General features: G+C 41.1%; 1 protein-coding gene across 2 annotated transcripts in view; it reads right to left on the bottom strand.

Annotated features, from left to right (window-relative positions):
- The window catches only part of inpp5l (inositol polyphosphate-5-phosphatase L), a 17,161-nt gene extending 5,129 nt beyond the window's left edge, over nt 1-12,032 (bottom strand). For both annotated transcript variants that reach the window (XM_068566517.1, XM_068566518.1), the window contains exons 1-13: nt 11,553-12,032; nt 8,157-8,198; nt 7,306-7,406; nt 6,754-6,841; nt 4,057-4,120; nt 3,092-3,195; nt 2,776-2,828; nt 1,293-1,412; nt 891-975; nt 699-794; nt 553-627; nt 167-240; nt 1-83 (exon numbers count right to left, since the gene is read on the bottom strand). The exon at nt 1-83 is cut by the window's left edge and continues 29 nt beyond it. In XM_068566517.1, the coding sequence (XP_068422618.1) occupies nt 1-83; nt 167-240; nt 553-627; nt 699-794; nt 891-975; nt 1,293-1,412; nt 2,776-2,828; nt 3,092-3,195; nt 4,057-4,120; nt 6,754-6,841; nt 7,306-7,406; nt 8,157-8,198; nt 11,553-11,612 (1,045 nt within the window). In that variant the 5' untranslated portion in view covers nt 11,613-12,032. The remainder of the gene's footprint in view (nt 84-166; nt 241-552; nt 628-698; nt 795-890; nt 976-1,292; nt 1,413-2,775; nt 2,829-3,091; nt 3,196-4,056; nt 4,121-6,753; nt 6,842-7,305; nt 7,407-8,156; nt 8,199-11,552) is intronic.
- Between the last annotated feature and the right edge of the window lie 1,385 nt (nt 12,033-13,417).

Raw genomic sequence — 13,417 nt, 5'->3', positions numbered from 1 at the left:
ACATGAGGACACGATCACACCAGGCAGGACAGCGAGTGTTCATGTACTGGGTCGGTTTGGTGTACTCCTCGCTGTAGGGGTAGCTGGGAGAGAGAGGGAGACTATTTATTGTGTTTCAGGGATAACAACAGAGGTGGAAGTGTGACGCAGCATCTCGCTCTGTTACCTGGGTGGAAACTTGATGTCCTCTTCCTTAATAACATCTTGAAAGGCTGTGAATTCTTTGTCATACTTCAAAAGCTGAGGAATAAAGACCATTACCGATTAGCCCAACAGGAAATCTCAACACATTAAAAACTGACGTGATGTGAGTGAGTATAACTTAAGCGCAGGTGAAAGCCCAGTTTACTGTCAAAGTTATCACAGTTTTGTTTACCTCAGACTTTTTGTATTTACTCTACTGTCATTCATATGACTGTATTTACTCTGAAAGGCCCTAATCTAAAATCTGAGAAGACATGCCAGATAGTTGCTAAGCAGCCTGTTGTATCGTAGGTTTCCCTGTGGCTGTGGTGTCGCTCATCGATGTGAGTGAAAGGTCAGTGTCCTCACCGCGCTGCCGTTGTCCTCCCTGAATGCCGCCTGGTGCAGGTAGGCGAACAGCTTCTCCTCAATGTGGAGCAGCACCTGTTGGTAAGAAAGCAGGTGAAGGGAATGCAGCAGAATGTCAGTTGTCTTCACAGAACTGGTTTAATCACCTGGTGGTCATTGTCTTTTTCTTCGCAGATGATCTTCTCCACTTCATTACTGCACTCCTTCTTCACAGTCTGCACATCTGCCGCGGTGGACAAATGCTGCTCACAGAATCACAAAAACAAGAAAGGGTGTTATGCCAGGTTGAAACATCCTCATCATCTGAGCATCAGTAATAAAAAAAAGGTGTTACACACCTGGACCAGACTAAGTGTGTCCAGGCGGAAGTTGAAATCTCCAAAGAGGATGAAAGGCAGAGGAGTATAGCGGCTATCGGATATCCTGGAAGGAAATAGCAAGCACTGTAACTGCACAGATGTCAGGGGCCAAATGTGTAAATACATTCAGAAGAATATCATATTATTGTAAGAATATTCCATTCAAAGGTCAGAGTTTATGTACATTCCGAAAATATCCTGTTTACAAGAAGGTATTAGCCAAGAATGGTACAACCTATTCCAATCATAGAGGTCATTCAATCAAGCAATGAGTCCTAATGATTGTTCTTTGGTTTGACTCAGCGTGTGTTTTCCGTCATCTTAAACATTTTACAGTCATGTTTTTTCTTTTTCATAGTTGTGTGCAGCTGGAAGTCCAACCTGTTGATGACATATCGAAGAGCGTTTTTGCGGTTGGCGGAGTAAATGGATGGACTGGAGTTGCAGGCAACGAGGTTGGAAGCATCGTGGAACAGGTGGACATTGACCAGGTCCAGACCTCTGTGAAAAACACACACAAGCACACAGACAGAATATGGTGATCTGTGGCAGGTTGAGAAGGAAATAGGAAACAATTAGATAACACCAAAGCCTCGCATATATGTATGTATATGTATATATCGCCTGTATGTGTGCCAACACGGGTGTCACTCATGAGGAGCTTTCTTATCGGCGAGTGCGTCGGTGTTAAGGTGTGTTGAGTACACAAACAAGCACATTTGGCTATTGTGCCAAGGGTTTGTTCTTTTTCTTTGGCTGTCACTGAAAAACAATTAATGTGCATCCAACAAAGGCTGATTGGGTTGACTCACAGCTTGAACTTGTGGCACACAGATTGTGGGCTCCTTTTGTTATTAACCCCCAGGTGGCAACCGAGCAGAGCAAATAGTGACTACAGTTCCCAGGTAACACAACAGCTGCAGTAGCAGATGTATCCTAGAGAAATTCTGAGCCATAATTAACTTAATTTACTTAAATTCAATGGTTTTAAAACTGCTACTGTTCTCATACAAAAAATGTGTTTGCAATCAAGTAACATTCAGTATATGATCGCGGTTGGCAGCAGGGCACCATGCTGCATCGGCTATGTGTATAAAATAGTTGATACATTTTTAATTGAAGGGTTCAGTTGCCAAACCACCTGGATAATTTCAAAGTTGTTAAAACGTCCATAGCGATTGGGGTGTTGTGAAAACAGACGGTGTGAGTTTGAACCACTGCAGCAGCACTGAGTAATTGTTTCTGAATGCAGTGAGAGCTCAGTGAAATTGTGAGTTAAACGAGCAAAACAATAAGCCTTAAAGACACAAACGATATGTAGAGCTGATCTGAACAACAGAAATGTGTGATCCATTGTTAATACAAAACAATTAATACAAAGCTGGTTTGAATAAAAAAGGATTTTGTCAAAAAACAAATTCATGAATCTCAAATTAAGGGGGGGAAATTATATTTTTTAATAATTATCAAAAGTGAAGTGTATTGACACTCGTTTTGAGAAGTTTCTAAAAAAAAATACCTAGCCCTCCTCTGGGGTTGGAAACAGAGGAAAACAGACTGCTCTTAGTTTGATGAAGAATAAATCATTCAGGATCTCCTTTTCTTCATTTCTCATTTTGAAGAGCTTTGACAGCTGTTGTATGAAACCAGGGTTTCTTTGTTTGTATGTATCGAGGGCCCACAACAGGTGAACACACATTTGAGCAAAGCAACCTGCTTGGTCACAAGAGAGCTCATTTATTGAAAGAGCTTTTCCAATAACTGGATTCCCCAAAAGCTGCCAAACAACCTAAAGTGAAAGTGAAATGAGTTCATGGTTTTCTTTTTATATGATATTCAGGTACGGTTAGTGCACAGTACGTACTGGTTGTGTATAATCCAGCGGGTCCTCATGAAGCCCTTTCTGGACCACTTGAACTGCAACAGAGACAAATGAGAGTGAGTCACTAAACAGCGGTAAGCTGTGTCTTTGAAGGGCCAAACTGATAATTATTGATTCTTTCACATAATTTGTCTCATCTCCGTGTCACAGCGGGTAGACAGCCCCTACTGCCCCAGTAGACTCATTTGTCCCAACATCTCCCTTTGGCCCTCACGTACTCCTCCCCACACCTGCACGCTCACACGCGCTCTCTCTCTCTCACACACACAGACACACACACTCATGCATACATACTCACATCAGGCCAGAAATTCTTTGGGAATTTTTCTTTCTCCACTGTGGTGACCCCATCCAGAGAGCCCATATGCTTGTTCTGTCCGGATACTGCTTTAAAATCCTTAACTGTGTGTGTGTGTGTGTGTGTGTGGTCGAGAGAGAGGTAAAGAGAGAGAGCAAGAGAGAGATGGGTGGGGGAGGGGGTATGACATGTAAAAGAGTGAGAAAACATGCAAACAGCAATCAATAAACTGGTGTTAACCTCATCAGAGCGGCATACGTGATGAGAGGATCTATAAGCAAGCCATTAGACTGTGTTTGGTGAACAACAATCGGTTTGGGCCACACAGCGAGTGGCAGCTGCAGAATGTTTATGGTTCTTCCATAAGCTTTTCTGAGGAGCTTTTTCACGCCTAACGTGACTGGACTATGCAGCAGGTAATAACAGCTCCACTTTAAATTCAGGTTCTTTGCAAATATCTGGCCAGGAAGGGTCGGCCATCAAACTTTCATTATACAAATAGAAATGTCCTGAAGATCCTGATAAACAAATGACAAGAATCTTGCCAATCATATGCAACATTGCTCTTACTCCATTGAAGGTACAGGCCATTACCAACACAGTACAGGACGCAAGAGGAATGGTTTATGTTGAGACTTAAATTTATCCGACACTCATTTGTCTGACACTCACTCAAATAGTTGAGTCAGATATTTGTGACCATAGGCAGAGCTGATTCCATTATTTCAATAAATGATAATTCTGTAAATTAGTATCTGTGTATTCAATTACATTTTGTATGACAAAGTTCAGGAAGCAATGTTTAAGTCAAGCCTGATCTTGCCTTACACATAAAGAAATTATCCCAGTCACTTCCACACAGGGAGGCATACACCTTATTATTTAAACACTGGTTTCAGATCAACACTCGCCATCAGCGGATAACGTTGGATCGGTGCATCACTGATAAAGAGTAAAGTTTTTACCATTGAAATCATACTGATAGATGTTTTTCAGTGTCTTGTGTATGAAGTACAAGCTCCCCAAAGCCTGCGGAGAGAGAGGAATAAAGAACAGAAGCGTTACAACAACAAAATAAGTTATATTATGTAATGATATTTATACACTGTCCCGTCAAATGAAAATGACTGTTTTATTGTCGTTGCAGAAACTTGCTGCATACAACAGAAGAAAATCCATGTTCAGTCCAACAAAGCTGCCTGGAATTGAGGCGAACATATTCACCATTTTCAATATTGCAGCATTAAACTTCATCGAACTATGGTATTTAATAGTTTTCACTGGAACACTTGAGGTCTGTTTGACCCATTTAGAGCGGTTCTACAACAGCGATCCACAATAAAAGCTAAACATCACAATCATCTTCTCAAGCTCTGAGATGATGAATTGAATTGTTCATTTCCCCATCATGGGAGCTGAATTGTGGGCCTTATATTGAACGATCCACAGTATATTGTTACTCTACCAAGGACACATGAAATTTTAAAGAATAGAGAGGTTCAAAGTGAACACATAACTGCATAACACACCCACATACTGCACCCCCCCCCACCCCCCCTTCATACCCACACTTCAGCACCCAATCATCCTTGACATGGGGGTGACAATTTTTAATGTACTAACTGCCTGCTCCACTGATCTGATTAATCATGCCCTGTGAGATCAATAAAGACAGAAAATTAAAACAATTTAAAAGGTATTAAGCAGTAGGCCTGCTGTCTGCCAGCGCTGCCACTGTGACTGGGGGCCGAAGAAAAATCAGCCAGTGCTCAGAGGGCTCGGGGCGTGACGGACCACTGTGCACTCAAACATCTAGCCAGAGCATGAGAGATCTCTCCCTGAAGAGATCATTTATCATCAGTGCCAAAGTCATCCTCATTTAATAAAATGGAAGTGTCATGTGGTCGGCTCCAGTGAACGGCAATTAGTGACCAACTTGTCCAAACTAAGGCTTGAGTCATGGAGGCTGATAGGGTTGGTAACTTAATGCTCAAAATAAAAGCTGAAAATACATGTCTGAGAAGCAAGGTAAACATTTTAATAATTCCAGTCAACAATCAGTGCAGAATTATGTTTTTTAGGGAGGATTTAATGACTCTTTTCTGATAATTACCTCAGAAGAACTGTTATACATTTTTTCTAGTATATGTTCAATCTCTATCACACACACATGCGCACACACACACACACACACACACACAAACCCCTCCACATACTCTGCCAAACACCTATCTTCATCAATCAGGTTTGTGCACAGTTTAATAAAAAAATATTGACTTACAAGTGATTTTTTATCAAAACACCATTTGTACTGGGAATGCATGCAAGTCGGCCCCCTCTACTCCTGCAGCCCCTGTGAAAGTAGAACCCCCCAAACTCTCTCTTGGCCATATAACTGATGATCCGCAGCCAGGGGGAAACAAATTGAAAATCAATGCAGGTGGCACCGACGAAATGAGAATGAGGCATTAGGAGGGGTGGGGGTGGTGGGGTGGGCTGCAACCCTCTCAGGGCAAACAATGGAGGGTGCGAACACTCCAGCGCAGGGGAAACTTAGTCCCGGCTGTCTTCCAACAACCCCCCTCACACTTTATTTATCGTGCACAAATGGGCTGGGATCAATAGTTTTAATCTAGAGTTAAATGTATTGACTTTGGCCTGTCTCCCCCCACACCTGGCCGTTGACGTTCTCCTTTTTACTTCACACACCTTCAGTCTACAGATGCAGCCGTTGACCCCTACTGTCAGACGTCCAGTGTCGGGGTATCACAGGGGAGGAGTAAGGGTTAATAGTTTATGAAATGCTCAGCCACTTTTCATAACCCGGGAGGTGTTACTCCCAACCAGGGCAGAATTTCAGACAAACTAATGCTGACAAACCCGTTATAAGCAACTCTTAACACGAGTCAAATTTCAAGGAAAAGACTGAAAAGTTGCAAAAAAGAGGTAAGAATAAGCTTTTATAATTGAGGTTGAGCCCCATGACCAAAGCAGTGCCCCGCATCACACTTCCTCTATTGAGACTTAGAGACGACTAATAAAACATTGTTTCAAACTATATCCTAGGAATTTACAAGCTAATAAATTATTTTGAGGAGGAACCTGTATGAGCGCCTGAGACGCAGTGCTGGATTACACCAAAGGCATAACACAAACGTCCTCTCACACACACAACAAATATGCACTGATACTTCTGATTGTGTAATATCTTCCAGTGTTTTTTTTTCTCTTATCTTCATATACATTCATCTCATGACAGACTTGCCAAAAAAACACTTCCTGCTAATAATTATTTATTACACTCTAATTGCCTTTGTGATGGCATTCAAGATGTTTTATGAGCTCACTTCAATGTACTCTAATCTTCCCGACAATGTTTTTTTAATATCTGCTCTGTTTTTATGCTTTTCTTCTTTTGTAACCCCTTCCTGCTAAAATCGTATAACATACAAAATCTAATAACTCATATGTATTTACAAATGTTCTACTGAGGTCTCTGCACACTTTTCTAAAACGTTGACCAGCTAGCTACCAACTCCTACTTTTTACTCATCAGCAGGTTACATCTTACGCCTCCAGCAACCTCTGAGCACTAACATGGAGGAGGTCTCCATCTGGTGGAAGCACATGTGAACTACATGTGACGTCAGCATGTTTCTTACCGTGAAGCTGTCTTCTGCTTGGAACTGGTTGTCCACATAGATGCAGACCCTGTCAAAGTCTTTCATTTCCTCACTGGACTCAATTTTCCTGGAAACATCAGCACTCATCATTAAGCAATGAATTGAAAACGTTTGTTCCCTTTGATATAGTGCTGACGAGGTTCGTCAATTTATTTATTAGATGTTTTGTTTTTGTTTTGTTTAACCAATTCTAGCTTTTGAAATGTGAATGTTTGTTAGTTTTCTTATTATAGATATGTTATATGAATATTTTTCATTTTATAATTTGGGTTTGGGAATGGTTTGTCGCCAAAACAAGCTATTGTTTACTGTTTTTATATTATGTAGATCAAACAATTAAACAATGAAAGGAGAAAATAATCAGGAAGTGAAATCAATAATGAAAATAACTGCTGAAACGCTATTTGAAAGCAAGATAAATTGAATTAAAGAGACTTTTTTTTTTAAAAAGAAGAAAAAAGAGCTTGTGATTACATCAAACAAATGGCGAACAATGACTTTAATGACAAACAAGGATTATGAGCCTCCTACCAAAAGAAGTTTTCGGCATGGCCCATGTTGGCCATATAGTCCTTTCCTCCCACCTCCTGGAAGTGCAGGGCGATGAATTGCGGGTTGTGGCTGTGGATCGTCTGCAATGAAGCAGCACAAACAGGTTGAATTCGACAGGTTTTACATTACAGAGTAATGGGCTGTAAGGGGGGCACTGTGTTACAGGATGAAGTTAACGGTCTAGGGGTCATATGATGCATTTCTGTAAATTCATTTGTGGTGTGGCTTTGTTATCGATGACTGTGTTGATAAAAAATATCAGTTTTCCAAAAGAACATGGAACGGTTTGTATGCTGGGATTTCACCAATGAAATGCTGCCAGAACCGACTGTAAAATAGTTATTTACCTAAACTGCACCAGACTATCCCCAAAAGTAAGGAAGACACTGCCTGTGATGAGTAGAAATACTAAATGGAACATCCATTCATTATCCAAACCGCTTATCCTCATTAGGGTCGCGGGGCGCTGGAGCCAATCCCAGTTGTCAATGGGCGAAGGCAGGGTTCACCCTGGACAAGTCTCCAGTCCACAGCAAGTCAGACATAGACACAGACAACCATTCGCACCTTCAGGCAATTTAGAGTCCAATTAACCTCTGCAGCATGTCTTTGGACTGTGGGAGGAAGCCGGAAAACCCGGAGAGAACCCACGCTGACACGAGGAGAACATGTAAACTCCACACAGAAAGACCTGCCAGGCCAGTATCCAAACCCCGGCCCGACTGGAATCCGAAACCCCAGACCCTCTCCCTGTGAGGTGTCAGTGCTAGCCACTACACCACCGTGCAGCCCCAAAATGGAACATTGATTAATTAATGCATGCAACTTACCTTATACAATTCTTGTAACCACTTATTTTGAATTTCACCCACCTATAAAATGACAAAGAGAAAAATGATCAAAGGCAGGCAAAGTTTCTTGAAGAACTGATCTAAAATCCAATATTAAGCCTGCATTAATGTATTATTTTGGCCACTTGGGGGCATTGCAACAAGCTGTAAAAACAGAACTCAAATATTATCACATTATTAAGATGTTACAGCTAATATTGTCGCAAAAACATATTTATTAATCATGCGTGTGCGAATGGATACTTTGGGGTATTAGCACACATTTATAGCTGTTGTTCCTCCTCACATTTCCGTTTTCATATTTTGACCTTTACTTTTTAGTTTTTTTAAGAAAAAAAGAATTATGCTTATAAAAAATAGGAATATTTTATAATATTTTAAGTCATATTTTTTTCACATTATATTGGGCTATGAAAAACAATGATATATATTCTTCACAGTTTTCTGACAATAAATAGATGCAACAACGAATCAATTGATGAAATATAGACAGACTAATTGACAATGAAAATAATCGTTAATTGCCGCCCTTATCTATAACAGTATACAGTACAATACTGTAAAAATATACTGAATAAAGAAGCTTAAGCATTTTTAGCTGTCAAGCAAAAGTTAACTAGCACTGGCTACTTGAAAGTCTAAAAAGATCATGCTCCATTCCTCACAACATATCTTCAAGTGCACTTAGTGTCAAACCACCAGGCACACAAAGTGTCAATCTGAGCTTCTCCTTTATTTTTTACACATATTCATGTATCCCTGATAATACACAAATAACGATTAGAGAAGCTTTAGATGTGGGGTCACACTACAACTGCAAAAGATTAGCTAGTTGTTATGTTTTATTGAATGTATATTCGTGAAATAATACCTTTACATTTAATAATATGCATATATTAATAAAATTATCATCAAAGCTTCTGACTTTATCATTAGAGCAGGTTAAATGGAATTCAGGAAGTCATCGATCATAGAACGGAAACACTCAAGAGTTATAATTAACTCTGAGCAGAAGAAAAAAAAACAAAGATTGTCTGGAACTATTCTCCAGTGTGTCGGGAACACACAGTTCCAGGATGTAGTCTCATTCAAGTGACTACACCTATAAAAATCTGGCTATCATCCACACATCCTCTACAACGGTGAGTTTTATATTTCATGGCCATTTGACAGTTAAACATGTATGACGAAAGCATGCGGATAAACCCTGAATGAAAGCAATCTGTCGAACAAGATTGGTGCTGACTGTTTCCTGTTTGTAACCACAGGTAGAAATCCATTTACAGCTATGCCATGTGGTCTTGTGTAGCTGTAAACTGATTAATAAACACATTTATTAAACAGCAAAACCTTCTCTCTATCTGCTCAGTAAAAATATATGTTAACCTCACAGTGACCTCAAAAGCTTCTTGATTTTCACATCAGAGAATCCTGTCTGACTATAACTTCTTTGGCTTTTTCAACACCATAAGCAACTCCCATTGCAAAATAATGGACAATCTTCTGCAACACCATGCGCAGTCATACGAGCTGGAAAATGGCTTTGCATAGTGTATTTACATTGCCGTATGGCAGGAATGACTGCAGGTCAGCGATTATAACGAGAAGAAGTCCTGCCACAACATGTTAGCTACTGAGAGAAAGAGAGAGAAATTCATACATCAATTATCTCAGCAATGCTCCTTACGATAATCAAAAGACAACCTCAAACAATCCACCAAGAAAACAAACAAACAGGCAACAAGACAGGGTTCAATGAACGAGATCTTAAGCAAGCTTCCCCAGCAGCTGTTTCTCGGAAGCTGTTTGCTTTCATGAATCCAGGATGATGATAAAGTTAATGCTTTGTTGTTGAAAGCTGCCAGATAATTTAAAAAAATGTCTGAAACGTGTATTTGGTAATAATGTGTCCCAACAATTGATGCCTCATATTATAATTTGTTCGATGCTAGTTATTTGCATACAAGGAAGCTTTGTGTAACAATATAGATATTTAATGCATCCGGAACTATAGTAATTACACGAGTATACAACAAACAACGGACATAATCTCCAGGACACTGCTATGGTGTGCCACTAAAATGTTGCTTGTGCAAGAGTAGCAGACTGTCTCACCAGCTAAACTGCCCTGACAAGACACTGGCTTAGTCCCAGTTCTGTAAAGAAATATGATTTACCCTGTGATGTGCTTCAGGTCTCGCTCTTTTTCCGAAGGCTGGGTGAACATTATGGAGTGTTTATGGAAATAAGGGACCTAAATTAGTAGAAAAGGTCAAGTCCCTCGGGGAAGATATTCATCTGTTTACATATATCTCACAATGGGATCCAACATGTTTAAATTTGAGCCAGATCTGGCAACAGGATACATGGACCTGAGCCAAATTTCCATGAGTGTAAGAGCCGTCCCAGTCAAGTCTAAAGGTCTGTGAGCCCGGCAGAGGCCAAACATGAAAACCATTGTTTAGAATAGTTAAATTACAGTCTCATCTCTTTATTCCCCTAAAACGTGGGTTTACATTATTTCTAAGATACCGACATTCAATACTAGGCTGTAAACTAGACCTTAGATTACAGTATTCATGTATATATGTGTAATAATACTGCTATAAACTGGCTATTGAGTAGCACAGGCTCTCACCCTAGAGAGGGTCCACACAGGACTAATGTATATAAATAGTGGGAGGGGATGTCTAATACTACTTTAGAGCGTCTGGAAAACCACTGCTGGCACATGGATGCTCAAACACTGAATGACATGTCACAGATATCCAGGGCAATATAACAAATTAAGACAAACCTTAAATCAGTCCACTGAGACAAACCCAAAATGTGGTGATCATGGGAGGTATGCTGTTACGCCAAGACAGGTCCAATACGATTCGTCAGGAAGATTAGAATTGTACTTAATTCACACAGTGACTTCATTTAATTGATTAATTACAAAAGGTGACTGCTCTTCGCTCTGAATAAGAGTTATGTTTTTATTTTAACTTTTGAGTAAGTTAATCAAATCATAAATGACTCGTATAGTGATAGTGGTAATATAGAAAACCCTTTGCAAAAAGTAAGCAATGACTTTAAAGTTTAAACACGTTGCATGTGTGTTCAAGTAGGTTTTCCTCGTTGGTCCTTCAGTGCCACAGACTGAGAAACAAAGCTGAGTAACTCGACAGTATGATATAAGATACAAAATGCAATTAAAGCGACAGCTCATGAGGTGAGTGAGGATGTGTGCGAGGAGTCGACTCAAGGTACACAACTTGCCTATTGTTCACCCCCTGGACTAATGATGTCTCCATCAGCCTAACGACATTACGCATAATCCTCTGGCAGCGCTTCGGTTTGGTGTAGTTTTAATGTTACCGGTCTACTTACATTGTCAAAGAGTGACCCGACATTTGCGGTGACGAGCAGCACATCGGTGAACGCGTCCATGTTCACGAGTCACCTTCACCGCCGGTCCGAGGGAACTCCAAAGGCGTCTCGCGAGTGACGCGCGTGCAGGCCTCGCGCTCACACTCGCGTGGGGGAGGGGGGGTCGGGTTACCACGGCTTACCACTGTGCGAGGGCACGAATCTCTGGTGCACCCGCTCTAAATAATACACCGGCGTGTCACTGGCGGCGCCGTGTCTCTGCTGGTCCAACTTCTTTGGTTATGGCGGGCTGTCTTTTTGTCAGGTCAGAAGCCGCAGCGGTGCTTGTGTCCATCGTCCGGCCCGAGGAGCAGCGAGTTAGTTAGTTCAACAGCCCTCGCGCGTGGCTTTCCGCCTCCTCTTCTTCTGTTAATTGGACTAGTCGCTTCTTAGCGGACTTAAACCTGCATGGACGTCTGTTGCTGCCTCGATGAGCGCGCAGATAACCGAGCGAGTGGTTACAGTCATCAGCTCCGCCTCCGCCCCTTTACCGAGAGCTTCCTTACGAGCTTCCTTACGACAACTTTAGCACCACTGAGCCAACGTTTAACCCCCACTGAAGATAATCCCATAATATTACACTGCCGTAGAAACCTTTGCGTCTGGCCCGTATTGCAAATGATCTACTCGGCTTGACTGTTACACCGCCACATAACCCCCTGTTCTAATGCAATAATATGTACGATAATATAAAATACCACATTGAATAATTTAACTACCAGAGGACATTCAACAACTGAAATGACTGTACTCACTAGTCTCATTCTGTTTAGTCTCAACAGGAAGTTATGAGTTTTCTTTTAATGAAATATCCTTTCGCTAACAAGTTTGCTTTCACTTTAATTGTTCTCCCGCCTTGCTGTTGAACGATTGGGAAACCTCAGAACTACGTAACAAGAGGAGTATTTTGTGTGCCTTTGCCTCAGTGTGTGCTCATCAGTAATTACTGCTCTCACATTTGCATACGTTGTAACAACTGCTCAGCCTATGTACTGCTCTTGTTTAAAGCTTTATCAGTAGGACTAGCTTTACGTGCATGACCTTCAGGTCAGTCATGTTCTTTAGACCAACCTGTCTCACCCCACTATTTAACAACACAGCTACCCTCTTCTCTACCCAGTGGAGCAAAGAGCATTAAATGTCTTATTTGGAGTCGATGGATCTGTGCCATCCAGCAGTCTGACTTCCATCCCGGTGGAAAGCAAAGCTTGCTGGGGGCCAAACACTGGCTCTCCATAGTGCTGCGAGTGAGCTGTTCAACCATGGCATGGTTGAACAGCCAACCTTTTGAGCTCTTTCCCCTGCTTCCTATCACTCCTCCCCTGAGCACTGTGTGCTTTATTCTCCAACGTCAACACATCCATTTGAAACCATTTCAACAGAGATGCAAAAGAATGCTGCCATGTCCGTTTGGAAACAAAGAGAGTTAAAGTGGAAACCTCTCTGAAAAGACGAGGCTGTTTATTGCAGCCATGAGGAGAGGCCAGGGTTTGGATAAAGCTGCTGCAAAAGAATCAGCAGCAAAAAACCCCAGAAAGAGTTATTTAGACTGGATCTTGTGTACATTGTACACAAGGGAATGAATAAAAAATATACAATGTTTAAAATAAATCTTTCAACCCTCATGTTAGACTGCGTTATAGAAGCTTTGTGGCCACTGGAAAATGACATGGAAGAGTCATGGCTTGCCAAGAATAGCACAGAGTAGCAGCAGCAATAAATTCTAAAACTAACAAATGAAAAAAGCTTTGATTATAGAAAGTTTGCCAGTGAACGAAACATATCTTTAAATATTATATGATACTTAGGATACAACTGAATTTGTT

Source organism: Clinocottus analis, unplaced genomic scaffold (genome assembly GCF_023055335.1).
Source record: "Clinocottus analis isolate CAN_PGR_092001 unplaced genomic scaffold, fCliAna1.0.p SCAF_7, whole genome shotgun sequence".
Taxonomy (NCBI): domain Eukaryota; kingdom Metazoa; phylum Chordata; class Actinopteri; order Perciformes; family Cottidae; genus Clinocottus; species Clinocottus analis.
Note: the sequence above shows the minus strand (reverse complement) of the source record. Positions and strands in the feature narration are given on the sequence as shown.